The following is a 27,340-nucleotide window of genomic DNA, read 5'->3' as shown; positions in this document are numbered from 1 at the left end:
CTTTCGTGACATAAATCATGACATATATCAATACATAAATTTGTATGCAACAGGGCCCTATATCATTTATATTAGAGAGCCCTTTACCACAGCTCTAGAAAAGGTTTAAGGTACGCAACAACTGAATATCGCAACCATTTTTTTTTATTCAAGACTACTTCAAAATAATACTACAGAATTTGTGGTTCAGCATACGTTTATTATTTCCCAGCAAAAGTTCATATCTGTTATGAAAAGTAAAAAATTAAATCTCGAATACATATGTATATTGGTATAAGCATTTCAGTTACTGTGAAAGAATGTATTACATTATGAAGTGAAAGACGTTCTGATTATTGCCCTTTATATTTGTTTAAACACAAATGCAATACTGGTTATCAATAATTTCATATAATATACGAAAATTAAAGTTATTTCTTTGGAAAACTCGCCACTTGTGGTCTTGAGAAGATGTAATAAAACTTGGAAGAAATATAAGGAAGGAATATCAAACTGGAAATAATGAAACATCTGCATTTCAAATATTATTTTACATGAATCATAACACTATTTTTCAAGTTAAAAAAGTGGAATACTGAATTAGTACTGAACAGTTTATCATGCAACAATTTCGATCTAACATTTTGCATGATAATTTTACTATACCAGGGGTTGTTTCAAGAAAATATTTGCAATCAATTGCTAAATTATTATTCAAATTTACAACTGATTACAATTTGTGTCTAGAGATTTCTGTTTGTTGCAAGAAGTGAACCAGCAAGTACAAATTTGTGATTAATTGTGAAACCTATCATTTAGACAAAGTGATCTTGAGTTACTTAAAGCATCATTATTAGGGAGTATTTTGCTCTACAATGCACAACAGATTCAAGAGCATAGAAAACAGTGTTCCCAGCTTTTCAAGAAAACAAACTTCCCTGATTTTTCCCTGGTGAAGTTTAAAAATTCCCTGATAATTATTCAAACCCATTCCCAGTTTCATATGTTTTCTAAGTTGTTGCAGTGAATAACATGCCTTATTTTCAGTATAAAAACAATAATGTAAAACTAATTAGTACCACCATAACCAGTGATTCAATGGATGTTGTTTTGATAGGCAACAAAATATAACAGAGTCTGACTGACTACCGTGCTTTCGACTTTTGGGCTGATCAAAATTCCCTGACTTTTCCCTGATTTGAGGCATTTTCCCCTGATTTGATGTGTATTTTTAATAAAATTCCCTGATTTTTCCCTGACTGGAAAAAAGGCAAATAATTTTCCCCGATTTCCCTGATGGGATGGGAACCCTGGAAAATGTATTGTGGAATGGTCTTCGTGACAATGAACAACCAAGGAGTCTTTGTCGATCATTGGTGAATCAAAACAGCAGTTTCGTCCTGGACTCTGGACAATTGCGAACTTGCAATTTTTTTTTGTCAGCTTCAAATCTTTAAAAGAATCTGCTGTTCCGGTTCACCAATTTTTGACAAAGACCTTCCAGCTGTTCATTGTCATTCGACGAGCCTTCTCAATACATTTACTGTGTTTTTAATCCGTCGTGCATCGCAGTACAAAAACTCCCTATCATCTATATTAAAGTTATAACCAAGTTCCAACTACTCGGTGTTGATTGGTTGAAGAGCGAGTTGAAATTGATTGCAACTCATACAAGAAATATAATATTTATGTGTATTATCACAAATATATTGATTTTTTTTACATATCCAATAAAATCACATGTTTTTACTTATCAGTAGGTTTGAAAAATCAATTAATATAAAAGTACACTCAGGATTTTGCTTACCTTAGGAAAGTTGAAAGACATTAAATATATACAAACATTTGAGCACAACCCTTAACTTTGTACAATGGATCAGATATAAACCTGCTGCAAAATATGCAGTGGGTAAGTAACTTTTTAATAATGTAACCCATAAAAGTTCTTTAACTTAATACATATAAATCATTTTCAGATATTAAATATATACAAACATTTTAGCAAGACCCTTAAAGGAATTGTTTAACTTTGTGAGCAGCCGATTAAAAAATTCTCAAACCAAGATGAAACATGTGTACAAGTGCATGTATTAGAACTAATAAACCCTGAAAACAACCATTATTGAGAATGAAAAGCTAAAACTACAAGGCAAACCCCGATTTTGTAAATAGGCGTCTCATAGACGCCTAAATAGTACACATAAATGTATGGGATGAAATTAAGATGGTGTTTCCGGTCACTTTATATTTCAATTTTTGAAGCACTAAATAATTATTTTCGAACGCAATTTTTTCTGGGCTTCATTTTTGTAACATATCACAGACACAGGTGACAAGTGTGACCTTCTAGCTCAGATTTTTTTAAAGTCAAACCAATGTTAACCAATCACTTTAACTTTGTACAATGGATCAGATATAAACCTGCTGCAAAATATGCAGTGGTAAGTACATGTAGCTTTTAAGTAATGTAACCCATAAAAGTTCTTTAACATAATACATATAAATCAGTTTCAGATAATATACATACAGCATCTTTTTGTATATCAGATATAAGCCTACTGCAGAATATGCAGTGGGTAAGTAGCTTTTAAATAATAAAATAACCCATAAAAGTTCTTTAACATAAGACATATAAATCAGTTTCAGATAATATACATACAGCATCTTTTTGTAAAGCTTTTGAATAGTACTTTTGTTGTGAATACTTAAAGAAAAAACATACCCTGTAAATGTGGTTTTAGAATCAGCCTGATAAAAAGTACAATACACATGTTGTAAATACATCTAGTACTAGACAATGAAACAAGACACCTCGGTCCACCATCTTTAAACCACACACTGGAGTTTTTCATTATCCCGAGTGAAAGTAATTACAAGGTCAAGATATAAATTCATTGCCCGTATTCTGAAGTCAGGTTTAACTTAGACCATGGTCTAACTCTGTGCTAAAATTATGGGAAGCCAAAAGTGTCAAAATTTTTATTAAGTTGTATGTTTCTTATATTTACTATGTTCTTTCCTGATTCTTCAATGGTGAAGACAATCATCTATTTATACTTCCTAGACAATTATGAATGATTTTAGAGCCAAATGAGTTGAAATATGATATCTCTACTGTTAGTGATTTATGTAACAATTGGCTATCCATACTTAAACCACAACTTTAAACCAAAGTTTAAGTTAAACCCGACTTCAGAATACGGGCCATTGTTTCCATTGTAATTATGGAATATAATTAGAAATAGAAGTTGACTGATATATAAATGACATAATTTTCTGTACAATACCTTGAGCTATTAATGAATACAAGCTGTAAAAGTGAAGGATAACATTGTGGGTAATGAAATCCTGCAAACTTGGTTCAATTTCACCTGTGTTACATGTCTGTATCCATATTTAATGGTTTGGTTTAATTTTCATTTTGTTTGGTTTTTTTTCTGCTGTAATGAAAACCAGCCTAATGTCAAGGTGAACTTTCCCTTTCATATATCCATGCTGTTTTTAAAAATGAGTCTATATTTATAATAATCTGGAGAAATATGAAAAAATAAACTTTGCACTACATTCACTCAAAAAGGTGTCTTTACCTGTATTTCAATTTAGCTCCTGCATTTTATATACATGATCGGCAATCCCAAATGGCTCACCACATTCGATTCATATTATATTCCATTGTACACCATGAAAGGTGTACTGTGAAATATGGTAGATTACCACATGGTCTACACCCGGCTTGCATACTTCTGTGTGATCTAAGCCCCAGACCTGCCAACCTCTGGGAATGAAAAATTGTGTTCTGTGATAAAAAAATTTATTTTTCCCAAAAAAACTGTATTTCATAATAAAATGCGTGGCGCGCGCTCATTGCGGCACTCAAGCTGCATGCAAGCTAAAATGCGCACTGCTCTTGCAGATGAAAAAAAAAACATTGAAATATGCGTATATCTCACCCTGGTTTTAACAAAATGATTGAAGAAAAAAACAAGTTACCTGATATTACATTGATCCAATAACCATATTTGTGTAAGTTTTATGAAATAGAAACATAAGATGATTTTTCTCAATAAATTACGATTATGTAAAAAAAATATATTAAAAAAACGTACTGTCGTAACTTGATTGCAAAAACGTACTGGTTGGCAGCTCTGAAACCGTCTAAATCATTTGATCTAATTGCCATTTAGTCTATTTACGATTTTGTCATATTTCCAATGAGACCAAGTGAGTACTGGACAAGTGATGGGTGGACCAAACAGTAATTAGACCAAATTGGAAGTTAGACCAAGTGAGATTAGCCATGACAGTGTTAGACGACCGTAGCTGCCCCACAGAAACGTTGTTAGCATTAACACAGCACAAACAATAGGCCCGGACATATCTTTCCGATTGTGATGTCAAAGACTGATCCAAGATGGAACTAACACATTGTTGTGACATCAGACAAGGATGTGGCATTATCGGTTATAAAAGGTCCTCTGTTATTGGTGCTTACATCGTTTTTGTGTGGCTGGCACTGCTTGTAAACCAAGTGTATACACACCGCAGGGCTCGATATTAGCAGTTGCCCAGGGCAACCAAACATGAGAGTAGGACCACCAAAATTATGTAAAAGCCCACACTTGGTGGTCCGGTCGGGCTACCAAAGTTTTGATAAATTGTAATGTTTTCTATTGTTTTAGGGCAACCAAATTTGCTTCGTAGACCAGCAAAAATGTCAACCCCCCCCCCCCCCCCCCCCCGAATAAAAAGACAGCAATCCCCCATCCATCATAAAATTATAGAACATTTTCACCTCTATCCCTGTACGCCATATGGTGGAGGTGGGAACGAGCTACGTTTGACATACGCAACTGCAATCAATGTAGCGATGATAGCTCCCAGGAGGAACATTCCGATCCCAATACCAGCTGCTGCTCCTGATATATGAATGAACAAAGAAAAAAAGGAAGAAGCGAAAAGAAATGAAAGGAGTAGTCATTTAATGAGGAAATAGGGCTGTACAGCTTGTCATGGCAGGTAGTCAATTTCCATATCAAAATTTGTCAAAATTTTATATTTTCTTTAAATCAAAATTTATGATTTATTATAAACATTTAATTGTATTGTATATAAAAGAGATCTTATTTTACAGGGGCTAGGTGCCACAGTTTAATGTACCTTTATATCTTATTATTTCCATTGAAGCCCTTGATATATCATTGTGTAACTTAATTCTTGAAATGTAGTTTACTCGTATGAATGTGTTCATTAACTCATGAATTTAATTAATATTGTAATGACCTATTTTTTTTCATGAATATGGATACAAATGCATACCTCGCAACCCTTAGAGCAAAGAAATAGGAAAAAATTACCAAGACATTGCAAGAATTAGGAACACTTATAAATTCCCTATTCAATTTTTTTTTACGAAATAGGAATAAACAGATTAAAATGGCAATTTTCTTTCCCCCCCCCCCCTCCAAAAAATGGGAATATTGTTATTTAATAGGAACACTCGTCAGGTATCCAAATGACCAAATAACACATTGAGAATAACTAGGAGGGATGGTAGTCCAACGATAGCCAGGGCTCCACACTAACCCTTTTTTTCTACTGGTCCGACCTGATCATGTCCGACCGGTACATCCCCATTTTTTTACCATTTTCAACTGGACCAAACCTAAAATTTACTGGTCCCCCAAAATAAAGAAAAATATAGAAAAGACTTGAGTTTATTTTGCTGTCTTTTATTGCTTATTGTTACCCCCCCCAAAAAAAAAAAAAAAAACCAGTACACACACTCAACACAATTCATGAGAGCCATTTTTTGGAAACGCCAGAGCCATTTTTATCATTTACAAAAGAGAAAAATATATTTTGTATCGGATATAATCTTACTGGTCATGTCGGACCAGTAAATCTGGCTTTTTCTGAAAAGTTACTGGCCCAACAGCAATTTTTACCGGTCTGGGACCGTCGGACCAGTGCCAGTGTCGCACGCTTACCTCTTCCTACACCTTCATTGTCATCCGATGGTGGGTGAAAGTCAAACCGAAGCGATCCTCTCGCAACAATCAGGGTCACATCCTATAAAACGAAAAATTGATAAATCCACAATGGAAACCTCAACTTTGATTTGATGGCTGCTCAGTACGGTTGCCATGGTAGTTGCATACATGGAAAAGTTTCCCTAATTCAGTGGATACACGATACGGTAAGCCACATATCATTTGCAGCAGACAGGACAAAATTTGCAATGCCTTATGGGAAAAAGTCGACATCTATTGCGCGCGCGCTCTAGTGCATGCATATGCCGCACCGGCTGGCTTGCATAACATTATGCCGTTTACCAGGGCTAGGAGGTGGGAGAGAAATTTGGCGAATACTTATTTGCGAAATTTAGACCGTTTTCAGTGAATTCTTCTTCCTGTTGAAATTTGGATTGCTTCCCCTAGCTCCTAAACTTATTCAGAGTTTGTAAAACCGCTCCGGATCACATCATTGACATCTCGGCAACTAGTGAGTGGCTTTTCGGGACCATCTTCATTTTGTGTTTGGTGTTATACTCGTGTAAAAATTGACCTAACACCAACTCCAAAAGGTCAACACTGAACTTGAAATCACCTAGTCAGGGACTAAACCAAATTTAACACCTGGATGACTGATTGATATCAATTATCTAGATAGATATCTTTCTTACCTTGCCATCCTTGGTGAAATTGATACGGATTGGATCTTTTTTAAGCACTCGTTCTTCGAGGGTAACGAGAGCCTCCGCCAGCTCGGGACCGTGCTTAGGGTTAACAGCGTTCCCTTCAACAGGTGGTAGGCCAAGCATGTCAAAGTAGACAATCAGAATCTCTTCAACACCCTCAGCAGCCTGTGAAAATGAAAAGGTGGAATTCATTAAATCAAAAAAAAAAAAAAAAAAAACTGGAACTACGGTTCCTGAAATGACGTAAATGGAACCATTTTCCAGTGGGGCGCAGCCCTGAAGCATCACTACGGGTAGACTGTCATTTACTCTATAATGTACATTGTATGATGCCCAGATAATCTCATTTTAAAGAGAAATTCCAGTAGTTGCAGTAAACACTGATTTCATGAGAAAGTCTGTAAAACAAGGCTTAATTGTCAGTATATCATCGAGGATCTAGATCTGGTACAGTTACATAAACTGAACTTTGTGAAATCTTGAAATCTACGCTGAAAAATGTTCAGGCTGAAGATCCCCAACACAGATAAGCACACGTGGGACAGTGTATAATTATTGCTTCGAATGTCGGGCCCGACGCTCTACCCGAATCCTGTGCTTATTTGCTGATTTCTCAGCAATTACACAATTTCTTCCAGAATCCTTTGGCACATGTTTTCTTTATACAAACAGACACTTTGGTGGTCATTTCATTGGATTCTGTACGAACTCATTTTGATATCGTTACCAAAACTAGCATTTACCTTTAAGTTTGGCTACTTAAAATATTATTTTGCACTTTGTCAAATGAAAATTTGGTTAAATATAGCGCACTTTCCATCTTGATTAGATGTCATTTACTCTATAATGTACAATGTATAATATACAGATAATCTCATTTCAACTTTGGCTACTTCAAATATTATTTTGCACTTTGTCACAAGACAATTTGGTTGAATATAGTGCACTTTCCATCTTGATTAGATGTCATTTACTCTATAATGTACAATGTATAATATCCAGATAATCTGATTTCATATTTGGCTACTTAAAGTATAATTTCGCACTTTGTCAAATGAGACTTTGGTTAAATATAGTTCCATCTTTATTGGATGTCATTTACTCTATAATGTATAATGTACAGATAATCTCATTTCAACTCTGGCTACTTGAAATATTATTTGGCACTTTTTACAGTATGAAGAAGAATTGCTCTTCCAGATAAGCAATTTTTAATTTTTGGTTTTTGGAGACTAAATGACTATCTTGGCTATTTACAGAGAACACCCCTCATGAAATTCTTATAGTAAATGACTAACTCACTCAATACAGTAAAATATATCTTACATATATATATTTCTAACCAATTTTTAGTATACCAATAAACAATTTCACGTGCCTGACACCATGTGGTTGCTAATTCCACTCCACTGAACTATATGTAGATGACAATAAGTTTTATGTGCATGTTCTGTAATTGTTTTCTAATGTATTTTTTGTTATTGTATTCCAGGGCCTCGAAGTATAACAGTGTTTGAACCACTGACAGAGTCACCCTGGTAAAATAAGACGTAATAAATAAATAAATAAATAAATAAAACCTTACCTGGCGACCTATTAGTGGTTTTGGGGTGGTAGGTCACAGATGGAAATTTACCAATAAAATACTCACATAAACATTGCCAATACGGCTTGCCGGAAGACCAGAGGCATTAGCCATGGCGTGCTGAACTGCAGCGTAGAAATTTTGGGTGTTGTTTACAATGTAGTTTTTACGAATATCTAGGAAAGAGAAAAAGAGAAACCTATAAAGTCTGTTATTCATGACATTTTCACATAATAATAATGAAAAAAGAAGCAAATGACCAACAACAAAAAAATTTTAATAAAATGGAATCAAATTCCTATGATTTTATTACAAGGCTTTCCATGTCATAATCACTGTATGTAATGTCTAATGAAAAAAGGGAAAGCATATACAGATAGATTGAGATGTGGTAGTCAACACCAGCCTGTATTCATATAGGCCTATAACGATCGACGGTAATACTAAATGTCTAATTTTGCCGTAGCGGAGGTTAATGTCGTCTAACAGCCATAATTCAATAACCATTTGATCAAATAATCACTTTGTCCTATCACCAGTTCACCTATGACCATTTCGTCTCGTAACAAGTTGGTCTAATATCCATTTTCTTTTTATTCATTTCGCCCAATTAACAGTCAGTCCATTTAGACCGAATGGTATATGGACTAAATGGCTATTGGACCAACTGATTATTAGATGAAATGGTGAGTGTATAATATGGCAATTAGTCCGTGTGGATAGTGGACGAACTGATGATAGACCAAATAATAGAAGACGAGATGGTAATTGGACGAATTGGCATAAGAGTAAGACCAATTGAAAATAAACCATCCACCGCACCTCTCCGACCACTACTACGTACCCATTCCCAAGATCTCTACTGCCATGGAGCGGCTGTCCTCTTCATTGTAGCACAGGTGAACATCAAAGACATAAGATGAGATATGATAGGTGTAATGAAACATATTTTGTATGTGAACGACGTTGACTGGAAAGCCCCCAACCTGAAAAGAAAACAATAATAATTATAATAATTGGCTTTTATATAGCGCATTGGAACTTCCCCCAGTTACAATAGGTCTTTGATGCATAATTACCAACCCTCAAGAAATTTACGATCCTCACCACCTAATCTCCTACAAATTCTAGTTGCTAATAAATCATGCGGGGAACGGGCCTTTGCTCATGCAGGGCCTAGCATGTGGAATTCTCTCCCACAGAGTTTGAATACCCAGACTTCAGCGACCACCTCCAAGGACAATCTGAAAACATACCTGTATAAGAGTGTTTTTTTATAGATATTGACTTATTGTTCAGACATGTATTATATGTAGTTTTTGTTGTTCTGCTCTGAAGCGCCTTGAGCATTTAATCAAGATGGAAAGTGCGCTATACAAATCTCATGTATTATTATTATTAATCTACGATTGCTCAAAACACTCCACAATTACCATTACCCAGTCACTGGATTCATAGCTTTTGAGCAGCCTGTAAGGCGCACACTCGCTAAACCAACCACAATGACGGTTGTTTCCTACCGGTACCCAATCGGCACCTGGGTGAGAGTGGCAAAGTGTGGATTGACGCCTTGCCAAAGGACGCTAGGCCAAGGTGGGATTCGAACACACAACCCTCTGATTACAGAGCGAGAGCCAGAATCGCTGCAAAACGGCGCTTCCACTACTAATCAAAATATGGTTGCTGTATTGGTACTATGACATTTGCTCTGGCGACAATTGCTCCACTAAAATCCACACACTAATCAAAGACTAACTTCTATCCTAGATTTAACAATATACCCTTCCCTAAATCGAACCCCAACCTTACAAAACGCCCTATTGCAACCCTAGCCATAACTCTACATCTCTGACAATATAAAACCTGGCCCCCGTCTTACAAAAAGTTGCTATTGATCCGATCATTCACAACTATGGACGGCCAACAACGTCAACATCTATTATGCATGTTTGTTCAAAATATTTCTTGACTATGATGTATATTCATGCATTAATTGTTTTCTTGAAAATTCACTGTGTTTCTCTTTGTTAACAAAGGACATTGTGCAAATTTCTAGAAAAAAAAATCATGACACTGATGGATTTCCATAGAGTTACGATTGATTGGATCAATTGTAACTCTTTGTAAGACGGGGCCCAGGTGTGTATTTCACAAAGCTGTACGTAAGTTAGGAGCAACTTTTAGAACGACTGGTGATCCTTTCTTGTGGTAAATGGTATTGAATTGGCGATTGTTTAGCGCGTATAAGGGTTCACCAGTCGTTCTTAAAGTCGCTCTTAACTTAAGAACAGCTTTATGAAACGGCCCCCAGGTGTGTATTTCACAAAGCTGTACGTATAAAGTTAGGAACGACTTTTAGAATGACTGGTGATCCTTTCTTCCACGCTGAATAACAACCAATGAACATGTAATGGTGAATATCATGTACCACAAAGAAGGATCACCCGTACTTCTTAAAGTCACTTTTAACTTACAAATGGCTTTATGAAACAACCCCCTGGAGCAATTGTTGCAGCAGTACATCTTGTGTCACCGTTGCATCATTAGTAAGTTAAAACCTTGTATCTCAAAATCTGAAAATTTGGAAGAACAGCTCAGATGGCTTTCAGAATTATGGTAATGGTGGCTATCTTATTGGCCCGAATTCACAAAGGTGGTTTTGAAAACCATTGGCTGAACCCATGGTTTATGCAGATTTCCTGGATAAATTACAACGCCTATGCGCCTTTCTGTCGCAGTGCACCAAATTGACGCCTGTTGCCATGGTTGAGTGTAGCATTTCTTTCCTTAGTCCATTGTATTGAACAGTGGACTGATTAATTCAAAACAGTGGACTCATGAATAAAACAGCGTGGATAACCACAGCAACAGGCGTCAATTTGGTGCACTGTGACAAAAGCGAGCATCAGTATTGGTTTTTTTTTTTTTAATACGCTGTAAATCAAGCGTAAATTATTCAAGAAATCTGCATTAACCATGGGTTCAACCGATGGTTTTCAAAACCACCTTAGTGAATTCAGGTCATATTGTCTGAAAACAGTTTTCTAATTCCTGTAGAGAACTCTTCAAAGGCAAAAGGAAGGTTCCCACAATTAAAAATGCTTGAAATATAAGTTGCTTTTGCTGTTTGATTGGCGAGTGTTTAGGTCTGTTTGACATGTCTGATGCTTTCTTGAGAGGTACTGATGTTTGTATACTATCTAGCTTTAGTTTTCAAGAAGACGTCTTGTCGATCTCCAATGTAGGTCGATTGATCCCATGCACTTTGAATCCCCCCGGTCTCTACCAGGCGCTTGGCCCCATACCATACCAGGCCAGCAGCACCTCCATTTTGCCTTGCCTGTTGTCCGACCCACAAAGAAAAGTCGCGCTAAATGTCACAAAAGCTCATGATTGGATCAAAACAATGCTGAATTACGCCGCTGTAGAGCTAGAATATGAGCAGAAAATACAATTTTGGGGTCTGAAATGTTAATTAAAACCAGCCACAAATAAATAGGGAAGAAGGAAGAGACTTTGTGATTGAGGAGTGTGCATCGCAAATTCAAGAACCCACCAATATGTTTTTAAGCCACCCAGCGTGAAAAATTAATCCCACAAAAAATAACAGCGTTTACACTATTCTAGAAGGGAAAAAGGTTCACATTATGAAAGTCACGTAATACTCACATCGGCAGTTAAAGAAGATTTGAATTGTAAAGGCATCTGATGAACCAATCCAGTTTGATCCGTGCCACCGGTCCAGTTACCCTGTACAAAAAATCATTCACAAGAATACGGGGGTTATTCACTAACAGACAAGATCAATTAAAACGAGCTGTATATCAGTGGAATGTGGTTAGAGTGATTTTATAATGAAGGTATATTGTTTCCAGGGCCCCGTCTTACAATGAGTTACGATTGATCCAATCAATAACTCTATGGAAATCCATCAGTGTCATAATATTTTCTACAAAAAATTTGCAAAATGTTCTTTGTAAAGAAAGGAGAACACACAAATTGTCAAGAAATCAATGAATTAATGGATATACATTCATATCTAGAATTTTTTTTTTACAAACATGCATTTTATATGTTGACTTTGCTGGCTTTCTGTAGTTGTGATTGATCGGATCAATCGTAACTTTTTGTAAGATGGGGCACGGATCATTACACAACTGTGCTAATTGTATACATATAAATCTTGACTTCTGTTGATAAAATAAAGATATTTCATCAATACAGCAAAGCTTAAAATGATACTCCAAGCATATAAACACAATGTTCTATTGCAATATGAATGAAAGTCATGTGTATCAGAATCAATTACAGGAAACGGAAATTTGATGATAATCTACAACATTCAATATCAAAACATTCATTTTAATTCTATTCAATTCAATTCAATTAGATTTAATTCCATTCAATCTTATTAAATTCAATTTAATCCAATCCAATCCAAATTCCAATCCACTTCAATGCAATCTTATTCAATTTAATCCTATTCAATTCAATCCAATCCAATCCAAATTCCAATCAACTTCAATGCAATCTAATTCAATTTAATCCTATTCAATTCAATCCAATCTTATCAAAATTCCAATCCACTTCAATGCAATCTAATTCAATTTAATCCTATTCAATTCAATTCAATCCAATCCAAATTCCAATCCACTTCAATGCAATCAAATTCAATTTAATCCTATTCAATTCAATCCAATCCAATCCACTTCAATGCAATCTAATTCAATTTAATCCTATTCAATTCAATTCAATTCAATCCAATCCAATCCAAATTCCAATCCACTTCAATGCAATCTAATTCAATTTAATCCTATTCAATTCAATCCAATCCAATCCAAATTCCAATCCACTTCAATGCAATCTAATTCAATTTAATCCTATTCAATCCAATCTAAAAATCCAATCCAATCCAATCCAATCTAACAATCCAATCCAATCTAATAATCCAATCCAAATCAAATCAATTCAATTACATTTAATTAATTTCTAGAGTGGTCTTACAAAGAGTTCTAACAGATTGGGTGTTTTCAGGTTCAGTGTTGACCTCTCTGTGTTGGTGTTAGATCAATTTTTACACGAGTATAACACCAAACATAAAATGAAGATGGTACTGAAAGGAAAGGTCAGTCACTAGGTGTTGAGCTGTCAATATTGTGATCAGGGCTCCATAACACAAAGATTAGCGATCAATCGCTAAATGAACTGACCAATCAATATCAATATTACACGTGCATTTGGTTTAAATTACTGAGCAGGGACCAATCAGTGGGGTTCTTTCATAATTGCAATCCATCGCAAACGTTTGTGTTATGGAGCCCTGGATTATTTGTGTAATCTCAGAATAGGGTTTGAAGCTTGAAAACGCAATCCAAAATGTGCTTCCAACACCAACACCAACACCGGACTTGAAATCACCCATTCAATTCAAACTCAAAACCATCTCATATCAAGACATCAATCTCAAGATCAATCATAATTTGAGTGTAATTTCAATTTATATTCCGCATTCTAAGAATCTTGCTATAGTGATTGGCCAGAAGTCGGTCATGTGATAAAGGGTAGTTTCCCCCATCAATCATCACTCGCAGTGATGGCCCTTTTTTGTTTCGCTGATCTTTTTCAGCCCATAGGGTCATAGCGCGTTATGAATTAGTCTGAGTATGCGCGAAATGACGATGTCATCTGACATAGTGCATAAGTGACATTTCACCATCAACGTGTAATGGTGAGAAAGAGGTTGTTCCATTGGGTCCACAAGGAAGCACCAGCATCATGACATCATCTTCTGCATACAGTAGCTGATGTATGAATTTCAACATTCCTTTTTGTTGGATTTCCCCTTTAAACCCTTTATATCAATGTCAGAGCAGCCTACCTGAACATGAACATTTTAGTATTTTGAAATGAGGAAACCAGCATAATAAAGAAATACCATATGATATCGCATAAAATTGAAACCTTAGAAATCAGTATTTTGCAAGAAACCATCCATCTTCTTCTCATTTCTTTAACACTAAACTGAAAATCAGTACTTCCTGGTATCTCTACATTGTCCTTTCAGCTACTTATGTAATCCTACTTACCCTAGCAAAGAAGTATTCCATGGTAGCATTCCAGACGAGAGGGCCGATAGTAATATTGGTGGCTGTGATCCACCCCTCCACGTCAATACCACGTAACGTTGTCTGCAGAAATAATGTCATGAAAAGAATAACGTGTATACATGTATGTTACGTACAGACATCATCAGGGAGGCAGCGTAGCTCAGTCGGTTAGAGCGCCTGTTCCGGATAAGATCGTAGATCTCAACGTGGGTTCGAGTCCCGCAGCATGCCGGAAGACGTCTAACAAAAAAACAAATGCTAGCGTTGTGTGTTAGCGTGCCTCACCGCTGTGTTCAGTGCGGGTGTGAATGCAGTTGGAAAACACTCCGTCCATCTGAAAGGACACAAATGTTGGTCCCGTGTATAGGAGAGTCACAACCTATGCACGTTAAAACCAATACACTATTCGTCAAAGAGTAGGGTGTTCACTCGGTGTATTGCACCTGCCTGTCCCCGGTACTACAATACTGCAAGAATCTTCAGGATTGAAGGAGCCAGTCAGAGTAGCTTGAAGAAGAAGATCATCATAATAATTGTGACCTGCCACCCCAAAACCAACAATAAGTCGACCAAAATGAATATTGAGATTTTAATTGAGCTTGAAAATTCACTTCCTAAGCTTTAAAATGATGTATAGTATGTTAAAATTGACCAACAATCACCATTACAAGTACTTGATTGAATGCAGAAGAAATTCAGCAAGAGCTTAAAAAATAAGGAGAAAACAAGGTTTAAAGTTTGGGGTTCACTCAGGCATGGGATGTGCACACTGTGTATGCTCACTGAAACTGCCAAGCAGTCCGAAAAAGTGGTGTCCAAGAAACTCTTGTATCTTTCCTTTTATTCAATTTCACGACTTCAAATCTTCACAGTATAAAGAAGAAAATTGTTCTTTCAGATAAGCTATTTTTAAAATTTTTGGTTTGGAGACTGAATTACTATTTTGGCTATTTACAGAGAAACTTCCCTGGCGACTTATTGGTGGTTTTGTGGTGGTACACTGTAGGTCACAATTATAATTACAGTATATTTACCCAGGGTAGCCACTTCAGTTCCGATAACTATTCTCCAGCAGGACGGCTATTATCATTATCCCTGCTTTAACTGAGCTACCTATCTGGGCGCTCAAGCATTCTAGGAATTTCTTCCTACCTGGTACGCATTCACCACACCTGGGTTGAGTGCAGTACAACGTGGGTAAATTTCTTGCTGAAGGAAAACATGCCAAGACTAGGAATTGAGCCTACGTCCCTCTGATCGAAAGATGAGATTCATAACCACTAGACCAAGATGCCCACATAAATCATGAATTCTCCAATTTCACTGGTCGATCATTAACAGGAAAACACCTGAATTCCTAGCTTGCGGTCTGACATGTATGAATTCTTGATAATCAATAGGAGGCGGATTAGCTCAATCAGTTTAATAGAGCGCCTGTTTTGGATAATATCATGAATCTCAAAGTTAGGGGTTGAGTCCCACTCATGCCGAAACATGTCTAACAAAAAATATGTTGCCATAGCGTTGTTTCAGCGTGCCTCACCACCGTATTCGGTGCAGGTGTGAATGCAGTAGGAAAAAACTGTCCATCAGAAAGGACGCAAATGTTGGTCCCGTGTATAGGAGAGTCACAACCTATGCACGTTAAAACCAATACACTATTCGTCAAAGAGTAGGGTGTTCACCCGGTGTATTGCACCTGTAGTCCTGGCAAAAATCTTCAGGTCAAGTCAATCTTGATGTTCGATCACCATTATAATCAATAGAATGATTGTGGGCATTAACGGAAAGACAAGACAAGGCATCCTATCCAGACAGTGCCTGTTTGGTTTCTACTTTGGGGCCTTGGGCAGTATACCCAAATAAAACATGCATATAAAATCAGGAAATATATTCAGCCATCTAATGCCCTCTAGTAAAGTGCCCAAAATTACTTTTGATGAAAAAAAACCCCAGCAGTTTGAGGTCAGGCAAGTATACAATAAGTATTTAGTTGAGAATATTAGTACTTTCAAAATAATGCCATAGAGAAATCAGTATTTTGCATGAAACCAAGCATTAGTATTCTTCTCAGTTTTCAGTATGTGCATCCCAAATACTACCATAATATTTTTTTAATTCCCTTTATGAACAGGAAATTCAAAGGGGCTTGACTTGAGTAATATTCATGCTATTTTCTGGTTCCCATTATCCTTGCTTTTCTATGTAATTGCAACTAATTAGCTTCAAACTTCTTAAAGGGTTATTATTATTGCATTGGAAAATACATTTTTTCATTCATTCATTCAATTATTTGTATCCTTACATTTCCCTGGTAAATCCACGATGACTGGTTCGGCAGGAGGAAGCTCGTGGGTGATTTCAGGACGACGCGTTTACCGTCCGGTGAATCAGCATCATGCATGAAGGTATCAACTGGTATAGGCCCAACGGTACACTTATCAGTCCCGTACTCAAACCTATAAGAGAGACCTGTTAAGAAGAGAAACCAGGGTCCCGTAACACAAAGGTTAGCAATCGATCGTACGCTTGATTTTTACGACTGATTGTACATTGTAGTCAATGGAATAATGTTCTATTAAAGATCATTGCTAAGCTTTGTGTTACGGGCCCCAGTTTGAGGACTTATTTTTTATTAATCGCCCGTCGCCTCATGTATTTGCTATGTTGGTCTTTGATATTACCTGCATTGAAATCATGGACTTCTCGGATCGCCGTGGCATTCTGTGACGAGTTCCCAATAGGTTCGTGGACCAAGGCAAACATATTAGCAGGGAAGCTGTAGAACTCCTGTAAATGAAATGAAAATTGAAAAATTGAAATTGAAGTAAAAACAAAATGAAGATAATTTTCGAAGGATATATAAGAGGACATGCCAATAGGTTCATGGACTATTGCAAGCATATTAGCAGAAAAGCTGTAGTACTCCAGAAAATATGATTGCATATGTTTGAAAATGAAAATTGAAAAATTGAAATTGAAAAAGGAAACATGGAAAAGGAGACAATATTCAAAGGATATTCAATAATGGAATTCAGTGATGACTTGCCAATCAGTTTGTGGACTATGGCAAACATAATAGAAGGAAAGCTGTAATATTCCCCATTAATTGAAAATAAAAATTGAAAAAGAAATCAAGAAAATTGCAACAATTTTCACAATTAAACAATTAAATTAACAAACTTTCAGATCGGGCAGGATCGGGGGGAAATGAGCCATTTTACCGGGAGTCAGTGAAAAATAATTTGCAGTTAAGTTTTCTAAAAGATATGGGGAATTCAGTACGTCCAGGTGCCGCTGTTAGTACGCCAGTAAAGACCTGATTACGCTCGTCCCACGACTGCGCGCCGTGTTGCTTACGCTTTTCCCGCTTCTCCCTCGATTAAAAATGGGCGTTTTCTGATCGGCAAGATCAGCATGAAATTTTGAACATGTTCAGCCGCTCATGCCGACCTGAACAAAATGCCGGCTGTTACCCCCGGCGTCTTCACAACGTTGTTAACACTCCTCCTGATTCCTACATGTATCCCGCTCTCCGCAGATCTAATAATCCGAATGGATCGGGTTTTCAGATCGTGATAGTGAATATATATATTCATATTCAGCGTAAAACACTGGTTTAGAAGCACTTTATGAAAATTTCTCCTTCTCCAAGTAGCACCTAGCTCAATTATAACCTGGACTAATTGTACCCTTATACATTGTGGTCAATGCAATCAATCGTAAAAAGCTTTGTATTACGGGCCCCTGTACTCACCCTTGAAAAATGTATCCAATTATAACCTGGTGTCATGGATTCCAAGCTCACCCCAAACACGGAAGGGAAATCCGGGAACTTCTTCGTCCTATTATACCCTTCACAAAGTACACCTAGTGGTGGCTATTAAAAAGAAAATAAGAACAGCACTAGATAGATGTGTATTATTTCCGGTATATGTCGTTATATTCATACAAAATTGCAAACTCACAATGACTTTTGTTGAGTATTTTAAGAAAATTGAATTTGAATTTGAATTTAGAAGATGAAAAAAATCAGAATTGTATTTAAAGCAGGGTAAACCTGTAGTTGTTGCAAGCAAACATTTTTTTTTAATAGAAAAGCTTTGAAAGTTACAATTCCATCACAGATACATGTACATCAGCATATGTGTGTTTACATGTAGGTATGTAAACTAAACTTTGTGAATGATGGAATATATAGTGAAAAGGCAATACACCTTGCTAACACAGAAAACCATGTCTGGGAACATGTATTATCTTGTGGGGAAAGACACCTGTCAATGTGAAGTTTTACATTTTCTGCAAAGGAACATTTGCCACATGGATCCATAATTATTGGATTCTCATTTTGACATCATTACCATAGTACATGAGTTGCAGAGCTGGGGGAGTGGAGCTTCTGCCCCCCCCCCCCCTCTCCTTTTTCTCCCAAAATGGTGTGTAAAAATTACCATCTGAGTGTTGCCCCTGAACTGGAATTTATAAAATTCAAATGCCGATTCCAGTATAGTTTTGACAATTATAAAAGAAATAAGGTACACATCCATGTACAAGAGCAAAACAGCATGAACTTTGTTGAAATTGGAAGGTATTGGAAAATAAAAGCATTCAAACGTTTCATCAGAAAACAAGAGTGATGCCTGTGCAATATAAAGGAAGTGTCATGGTTCGGTGGTTCAGACTCTTGCCTTTCAAATAGGAGGGAGGGGTTCAAATCCTAGTCATGAATGGCAGCCTCTCAGTCAATTAAAATTGTGAATATGCAATCAACCGTGAATCGTTGAATGGGTAGGCCTACCCAGCTTTGAATGTTTTAAGCAGGTCTATAGACAGCTCAGCTCCAATTAATGACACTCTATTAGTACAGCACAGTACATGCACTCTATAAATTTGACTTCAGGGGCCCGTAACACAAAGATTAGTGATTGATCGTACACTTGATTTTTACGATTGATTGTACAATGTAGTCAATGGAATCAATTGCAGAAAAATGTTGTACGATCATTGCTAAGCTTTGTGTTACGGGCCCCAGATCACTGCAACTTACACTGTATGTTATGGCGCCAATAACTGGGGGGGGTTCCAAAGAAGATTTAAAGCGCTTTCAATGGGTTGTGCATTGAACAACTGCCATGTCAATGCATACATATACATTATGTTTTGTTTGTTACACTTGAAGCCCCCCCCCCATTCGAAATTACCTTAGAAAACAGCAACCAAGTCAGATGCTGCACTATGATATAAGCCTACACGTACATGTCTGTACTGAATATGTCATAGCCTCACACTTATTTTGTATTTTTCAAACATCACTTTATAATATCAATCTTGTCACCAAAGATCTGTCACACAATCCAAGTTTTACATAAAACGGAATACAAGATATTAGAGGAACAAAATTGGTAGGCTTTGCCACGAGGCCAGGATTATTCAGGATAAGGACTGACTGGAATAAAATCCCTTTCTCAATTGTTAATAGCCATTGGCGGCGGAAGCCAAACAATTTAGGGGGGGGCCAACCTGAATTTTTTGATGGACACAGGGAAAACCTATACCTAAATTTTAGGAGGGGATCGCGAACATTTTTGACAAGCAAAAAAAAAAAAAAGGCCATCAACCTAAATTTTAGGGGGGGACGCAGGAAACAAAATTGACAAGCAAAAAAAAAAAAAAAAAAAAAAAGAAGTTATCAACAAAAAATTTAGGGGGGGACCATCCCCTCCACCTCAAATTTAGGGGGGGGACAGGTCCTCCCCGTCCCCCCTGCTTCCGCCGCCTATGTTAATAGCACTTCCCTAGATAAATTTCTTAACAACTCCAAAAGGTTATTTCACACAAACACAATTGTCAACATCAATTCATATGCAGAATTATTTAACTGAATTATTTAGTGCGAGATTGTCAAGAGACCATCCTGATGGAGCAGATAGAGCGACTGAGGGGGGAGGAAGGTGGGTGGGTGTGGGAAGTGGGCGTTCCCCCCCCCCCCCTCACGCCCAACGGTAGGGAGCTTTTGCATATTTTTGGACTTACAACAATTGTGCAATCTGGTGCATACCTTGAGAGAAAATTCAGCCTCAGGAATTACTGGGTGTGCTATGATTTGCTCAACCAGAATACAGAAATGGATAATTGATTTACATAATAATTGACTAATATATATGCACCCAAATCCATACTCTCAAAATCCCCAATTCTGAACATCAGCTTTTTTTATGGAAAAAAAAACTTCAAAAAATGGACAATTAAGTTAAAAACTGAACGATTGGCAACACTGCGGTGACACAGTGCACTACGCTTTCCATAATACATGTAGCTTGGATCTATGTGTCACCGAGTGACACTTTGCAGACTCGGCAATCGTTTCCTTATGAAGCAATGGGGTATTAGAAATTATTCTAGAGAAGAAAATCCAGTGGAAGAGTTTGATCTGTAGGGAATAAAAAAATGCATTGCCCCAATGAATAAGGTTGTCTTCTCTGGGCCTGCCTACTGGAACTCTCTGCCTCAAGATTTCAAAGAATCCCCCAATGTAAATATTTTTAAACGCAAACTGAAAAAATGTTAATTCTGCAATACTCGTCGCAAACAGGTCAAGCTGAATAACTAATTTAATTATACTCGACTTTTGTGTATATGCGTATTATATGCGCTCATATTATATACATAGTCATGTATATTATTCGTTTTATTATTTTCTTCTTAAAATTGCAATTAGCCAAAGTACCTGCTCCTGCTGCCCGCCTTCTTCTTTCTTTCTACTTTAGTGTACTGCACTCCTCTGTCCCTCCTGTCTTCCCCCCTCACCTCCCCCCTCTCTTATAATATTGTAAAACGTAATTTTTTTTCTCACACGATCCATCAGTTACGTTTTTGTCAAGTGCACAAAAATTGTTTGTATTTATTTTTAAACAAAATTATTATTAACACCCAATATTTATTTGTTGTAATTTTGTAATGTAACTAAGATAGGGGCTTGTCTCTTGTACAAGCTTTGCTTTTTTTCGGCAAGTCCCTCCGTTTTACTTTTAAATACAAATGTCATATTTGAGATATCTTTATTTACTGAATTGTGTTCCTTAAATCTATGATTATGTAATATATATCATATTTTGTCTTGTAGTATATTCGACCTTGTTATGTTATGTTTATCATATTATGTACAATTGTGAAACGGAAATAAATAAATCAAATCAAATTGAATCAAGGTTTTGAGAATATTTTGGAGTAATATGGGTTGCAATAGGGGCAAAATTACCCATGGAGCTGGATTGTGTCCACTCATCATGACATTACAGAAAGAATTTAAAGGAGAATGAAACCCTTGAAACCAGCTGAATCCATATCAAAGAGAAAAATCAAAGAAACATATTGTTGAAAGTTTGAGGAAGATTGAATGAATAATAAGAAAGTTATGAGCATTTGAATATTGAGATCATTAATGCCATGTAGATCCTCCTATTGGCAATGCGACCAAGATCTGTGATGTCACACACGTACAACTCCCTCATTACTTAAGTACATATTTCACTTATATTCTCACTTTTATATAGTCTATCACAAGGTGAGGTGTTCTCTTTATGAGAGAACAAGTACAGAGGTTTCACAACATTATATCATTGATGAATCGTTTGTCATATGATTAGAATGAGCAAAAAGATATGTTTTGGGGTATATTTTCAGTGTCCAAAAGGGGAGAGTTGTTCATCTGTGACATCATAGATCTTGGTCGCATTGCCAATGGGAGGATCTCCATAGCATTAGTGATCTCGACATTCAAATGCTCATAACTCTTCTATTGCTAGTCCTATTTTAATCAAACTTTTGTTGAACTTATTCTTTGATTTTTCTGCTTTCACAAAAGCTAACTTGTAATAATCCTGACAGGTCATTCCAGACCTGTTTATTCATGTACCTATCACAGTGAGCCAGACTGGTTTGGGTGATTCGCCGTTTTTTCGCCGTTTTTTCTCCGTTTTTTCTCCCTTTTTCCCAACAGAAAAACGGCTAGAAAACGGCTAAAAAACGGCGACAAAAAAAGTGTACCGACTATGGAAAGCTAACTGTATGCAACAATGATTTTTATCAGAATAAAATAGTGAATACCTCCCTTCGAGAAAACGGCTACAAAACGGCTAATAAAGGGCGAATACCTCCATTGTGGGAAACGGCTACAAAACGGCTAATAAATGGCGAATACCTTCCTTGTGGAAAACGGCTACAAAGCGGCTAATAAAGGGCGAATATCTCCCTTGTGGAAAACGGCTACAAAATGACTAATATAAGGGTGAATACCCCCATCGGTAAAAAAGCCTTCAAAACTGCTAATAAATGACGAAAGGCACAAAAAAGTAATAAAACTAGTAATAAATAGGACTTAACAAGTAAAAATCAGCAAATAATGTTGTACCACACAAGCTGGTGAGTGCATGTACTTGAGACAACTTGGAATAACATTCAGACTACCGTAATGTATGGTAGTGGATAATACCGAACAATCTTCATTTTTTTCAATCATATCAAACCTTTTCTTAAAATTCATCAAAATTCCACCATAAAGTAATCACAAATACCTACTAAAAGTAAGAATTTTAAAATGGCTGAAATCAATCGGCCTATATCTGAAAAAAAAAATTCTCAGCTTCCGATTTCGCCCCTCTTCGCGTGTGAAATCTTTTGTCACTTGTGGTTCGTATACCAAACACATGTTTTCTGCTGTCATAAGAGCTAGAATTAACAAAAATCTATAATTAATTCATTTTCACCGTATTTTGTTATGTTTAGAAAATTGATACTTCATAAATATGATTTATTTTCATCATTTTTCTTTTGGAAAGATGCTGCAATGTGCTAAATGTATTAAATTATACTGTACTGTATTATTTTCTTTATCTTGCCACTTGTTACGATCGTTTGCGTTTGCGAAGTGGGAATGGCCGCACCCTATCGAGAAAACCAGGATAGCTTTTCTCGAAAGGGTGGGATGAGGGAAGGGAGTCAAATAAACACACCTTCTCGGGACAACCAGGGGAGCTTTTCACGAAAGGCTGTGTTTAATAGTTTTCTGAGCCAGTTGTTTCTATGAAAATTATTCATCAAATAATAACAACAACATAATATTAATATAGGCGATTGGTAGAAATGCACATATATGGGGGGGGGGGGGCCTGTTACACCCATAAATGTGAAAATCGCTCACAAATGTAATAACACTTTACCCACAAATGTAACAACGCCCAAAAATGTAATAACACTTTACCCACAAATGTAATAATTTAACCCACAAATGTATTAATGCACTTTACCCACAAATGTTATAATTTTTGATCGCCCACAAATGTAATAATGACTTTACCCAAAAATGTAATAAATTTGAAGGGATTTGATCCGTTCTAAACTAAAATCTATAGTAATACGTTGATAAAGCACAAAAGTCTTTTTCCAGACCCGGTTGTTTCAAAAAGTATAATAGTCCAAAGTCTTTTTTCCAGACCCAGTTGTTTCAGAAATTATAATATAAGTCTAGTCTTATTTCCAGAACCGGGTCTGGAAAAAATTATTTGTCCTTTTTATATCATAATTCTTAAAAAGAAAATTTCCTCCTTCTTTATACATTTACACACATAATATGTTTATCAAGAAAAAAAATAATTATGTTATCGTCATCATCATCACGGCCGCCATCAAAATCATTACCACCACCATCATTCTCGTCCTCTTCTTCCTCTTTATCCCCCTTCATTATCACCACTATCATTACTTAATTACATCACAAATACACTATCATTCCGTTTTAACAAACGCTGACTATTGTAGTAGGTCCGTGATTGGACAATGTGGTTTGGGGGATTCATCCGGGTTGAAGAAACACAACGAGAGATCACAAGTGATCATTGCGTAACTTAAATTGAAACAGATTCTTCTTATTGTTAGGTGTTCACTGCAATCTTCACACCTTCCATTGTTCACAAAACGTGCGAGACGGTGTAATTAATTTACCCCATTGAAGTCGCAACAGCTAGGGCATTCACTCCAAAGCTTCTGTTATACATTTTAAAAGTTATCTTTCCTATAAAACGAAGTAGCTCAAGTGCATTGGGGTCTTTAACACTATAAAACACAGTTTTGACCAATATACCAACGAGATCGAACCAGCTCATGACATCATGGAGGCTGATGTATGCCTCCCCAAGAATTAAAGTATATCGAAGTGGTTTGTTGGATAATACATTTTCTTTTCTTAGCAGAAGTATCCGATTAGCATAACAATGCTTGCGTGAGGAGTGTCTGAATTCCTAAACGATTCGGAATTCACTGACCGAGTTCGACACAGCACAGTACGGACGTCTTATTTTCAACGCTTCTTCCACGTGTTAAACTCTATAGGCCTTATCGTAATAGATCTACGTTGGATTCGATGTTAAATATAAAATAATGGCGAATCAAGAAATTAACCTCGGGTTATGCCACAAATTAAAGGCAGTTTCAGAAAATTTTACTCAATAATCTGGAGTCTCTTCGCCTTCTTGTAAGCAATGCTACAAAGGAAGCATTGGCTCGTTTAAAGATTGGGCTGGCTGTTTGATTATGTTGATTCTCGATACATTGCCCGGGTCAGCGGAGCTTCTACAACTAAAAAAGGGCGTCGGAGATGTCTTTCGAAAGGTAATAAGGTTCAATATGAATATAATTCTAGAGGCCAGGAGGAGTTGGATAAGAAATTTGCCTTATTAGAGTAAGGTAAGCAGCGGGCGCAGCCCTTGCTTTGCTGAAGTAAGGTATTGCAGATATAATTAAAAGGAAGAAACATATCAGAAAAGCAGATGAATCTGAAGCAGGTTAGTGAGATAAAGATGAATGAAAATTCCAAACTAGGCTATTGCTTTTGAAATTTATGAACGGTTGTACATAATAGATATGGCCTTATGTTGTTAATGGAAGCTGTTCGTTTTTCAGCGGAATTACTTTATGACTTAATTATGGGAGATTAATCAAATAAATATATAGAGATCATTTTTATATTTTAGGTTGGTCCGCATTGGATGAATACTGATGAGGGAGAAAAGAATGAGGCAAGCTCAGGCTTGTGTAAATAGAAAGCGTAAGTTATTTCGTTCAACAAACAAAGGTTATATTGGGCAAGAATGTTGGAAATTTTCAAGGTTCTTCTACTACTTCCGACAACTTATTTCGTATACCCTTTGGGTCAAGAAATCGATATTCGCTTGGCAGTGTCGCCAATTTATATGTACAAAATAGTTGGCGCGGGTATGCAAGTTGCCTCAGACCACCGACGAACGTTTTGCCTGTGGTAGACATGGGCACTGGAGAAGTTGCCCAGGTATCAGGAAGCAAGATCCCAGCAAGATTCATCCTTCAGAGATAACAATGCTCAACAGAGTTAAATGATCCATTGATCATGGTCAAACTGAGCAAGGTAAATGTCAGTTTTGTTCTGTATTTGACGAAGTGTGGTATTTGAGAACTGAAGAGTAGAATGATCAGAAGGGCGTAGCAAAGGAATCTATTCTTGATTCTACCTAGTCCATAATTATATGTTAAGAAAAGATGTGTTATTTTGGTTGAATTCCACCTCTTACTAATGAACCTAGACATAGATATGACACAGATCAAACAATCTGGAATATATTGACTACTCCTGGTCCGTCAGCGGGCCCTTCTAAATTAAGAAATATAGAAACAGAGCATTGTTGAATTTGTTTCGGTTGGGAAACATCGAGTAACGTTAGTGTTGATTCGACAATATGTGCAGGGTAGGAGGAAGAATTTTATTTGAGAAATTATGAGTATGATCAATGAAATTCAGAACCTTTGGTTAAAGGTAGATTGAATGCTTCCTTACAATTTGGAAATCAACTGATGCATCTCAATTTGTTGTAGATGTCAATGAACATGGTTACAAATTACCTTACAATAAGATGATAAGTCAGCATTGACATCGATCCCGATTTCGTTTCTGAAGCCATTAACGAATTATTATTAAAAAGGGTTTGGTTGTTGAATCCACCACTACACCCCATGATGTTACCCCCTTTCAGATTCAATTCAGAGTTCAGATATAAAAAGAGACTGATTCTTGGTTAACGTTATGTCAACTAACACTTGTGGAAGAACACTATTATACTTGAAGACTGGAATGTAGTCATGTCTTATTTAAAACAGGGAGATTTTATGCTTTCCTTTGAACTTAAGCAAGGTTATCATCATTATTACATTTTTCAAGTGCATGAAAAATTGTAGGCTTTAGTTGGGATTTTGGTAGTGGTACAAGGTTTTTCTCCTTTTAGGTGTTGTCATTGGGTTGGCAACAGCTACCTTTGTTTTCATTACACGATTTAAGCCTATCGTTAATCATTGGCGTATAGAAATGGTATTTTCATTTTTTTTTTGTATATAGATGATTGGGTCGTGCTGCTTCCTTTGATTCGTATGATACTATGGTCAAGACGGTGAAAAATGACTTACTTGAAGCAGGTTTGATACCAAATGTTGAGAAATATCTCAATGGACTCCTGTCCAGTGTTTGGATTGGTTAGGAATACCACGGGAAAGCAGAGTAGCTTATATAAAGATTACTGAAAGAAGGATGAAGGATCTTGAGTTATGTTCAGATTCATTTCAAGCAGAATTGCCTGAGGTTTCAGAACGAAAGATCGTAGTTATAGTTGGAAAGATACATTGTATCTAGTGTTTGGCACAGTTACTCAAATTAAAAACCAGATTTATGCATCACGAAATCATCCGGAGGGTACATTGGGATAGGACATAATGTGATCAATAGTGATGAATTAATATTCGTGTTCTTCTTCTGGAGAAGAATTTGCATATTCTTAACGTAAACATTATTTCTGCTTATTCAGTTCCACAGACTTTCATCTATTCTGATGCAAGTCCATCAGGCTGCGGGGCCTGGGTTTCTGAGTGCGCAGGTATGAAATGGGATGAGATTGG

At 36.6% G+C, this 27,340-nt stretch overlaps 1 protein-coding gene across 5 annotated transcripts; it reads right to left on the bottom strand.

Moving 5' to 3' along the window:
* Nucleotides 1–178: 178 nt before the first annotated feature.
* On the bottom strand, nt 179–23,053 carry LOC129266576 (uncharacterized). Of its 5 annotated transcripts, none has more exons than XM_064103886.1 (11): nt 22,946–23,053; nt 18,126–18,248; nt 17,053–17,158; nt 16,674–16,840; nt 14,348–14,449; nt 11,931–12,011; nt 9,106–9,247; nt 8,328–8,437; nt 6,662–6,841; nt 5,967–6,048; nt 179–4,895 (listed from the first exon to the last, which is right to left on the bottom strand). In XM_064103886.1, the coding sequence occupies exons 2-11, from the start codon at nt 18,159–18,161 to the stop codon at nt 4,774–4,776; spliced, it is 1,128 nt and encodes a 375-aa protein (XP_063959956.1). In that variant the 5' UTR covers nt 18,162–18,248; nt 22,946–23,053; the 3' UTR covers nt 179–4,773. The 5 variants fall into 5 exon arrangements, with proteins under 5 accessions (XP_063959956.1, XP_063959955.1, XP_063959954.1 ...); XM_064103885.1 differs by lacking the exon at nt 22,946–23,053 and adding an exon at nt 22,475–22,816; XM_064103884.1 differs by lacking the exon at nt 22,946–23,053 and adding an exon at nt 22,779–22,807.
* Nucleotides 23,054–27,340: the final 4,287 nt, after the last annotated feature.

The sequence above is a fragment of the Lytechinus pictus genome, chromosome 8, assembly GCF_037042905.1.
Source record: "Lytechinus pictus isolate F3 Inbred chromosome 8, Lp3.0, whole genome shotgun sequence".
In the NCBI taxonomy this organism is placed as follows: Eukaryota; Metazoa; Echinodermata; class Echinoidea; order Temnopleuroida; family Toxopneustidae; genus Lytechinus; species Lytechinus pictus.
The sequence above is the reverse complement of the archived record's forward strand: the minus strand, read 5'-3'. Positions and strand labels throughout refer to the sequence as shown.

Coding starts and splice junctions, on each gene's coding strand:
- LOC129266576 (XM_064103883.1), bottom strand. CDS start 18,915: ATGGATGTGTACCTTATTTCTTTTATAATTGTCAAAACTATACTGGAA. Junction 6,842..8,327: donor GCCGTATTGGCAATGTTTAT/GTGAGTATTTTA, acceptor TCATTTTCACAG/GCTGCTGAGGGTGTTGAAGA. Junction 4,896..5,966: donor CAATGAAGGTGTAGGAAGAG/GTAAGCGTGCGA, acceptor TTCATATATCAG/GAGCAGCAGCTGGTATTGGG.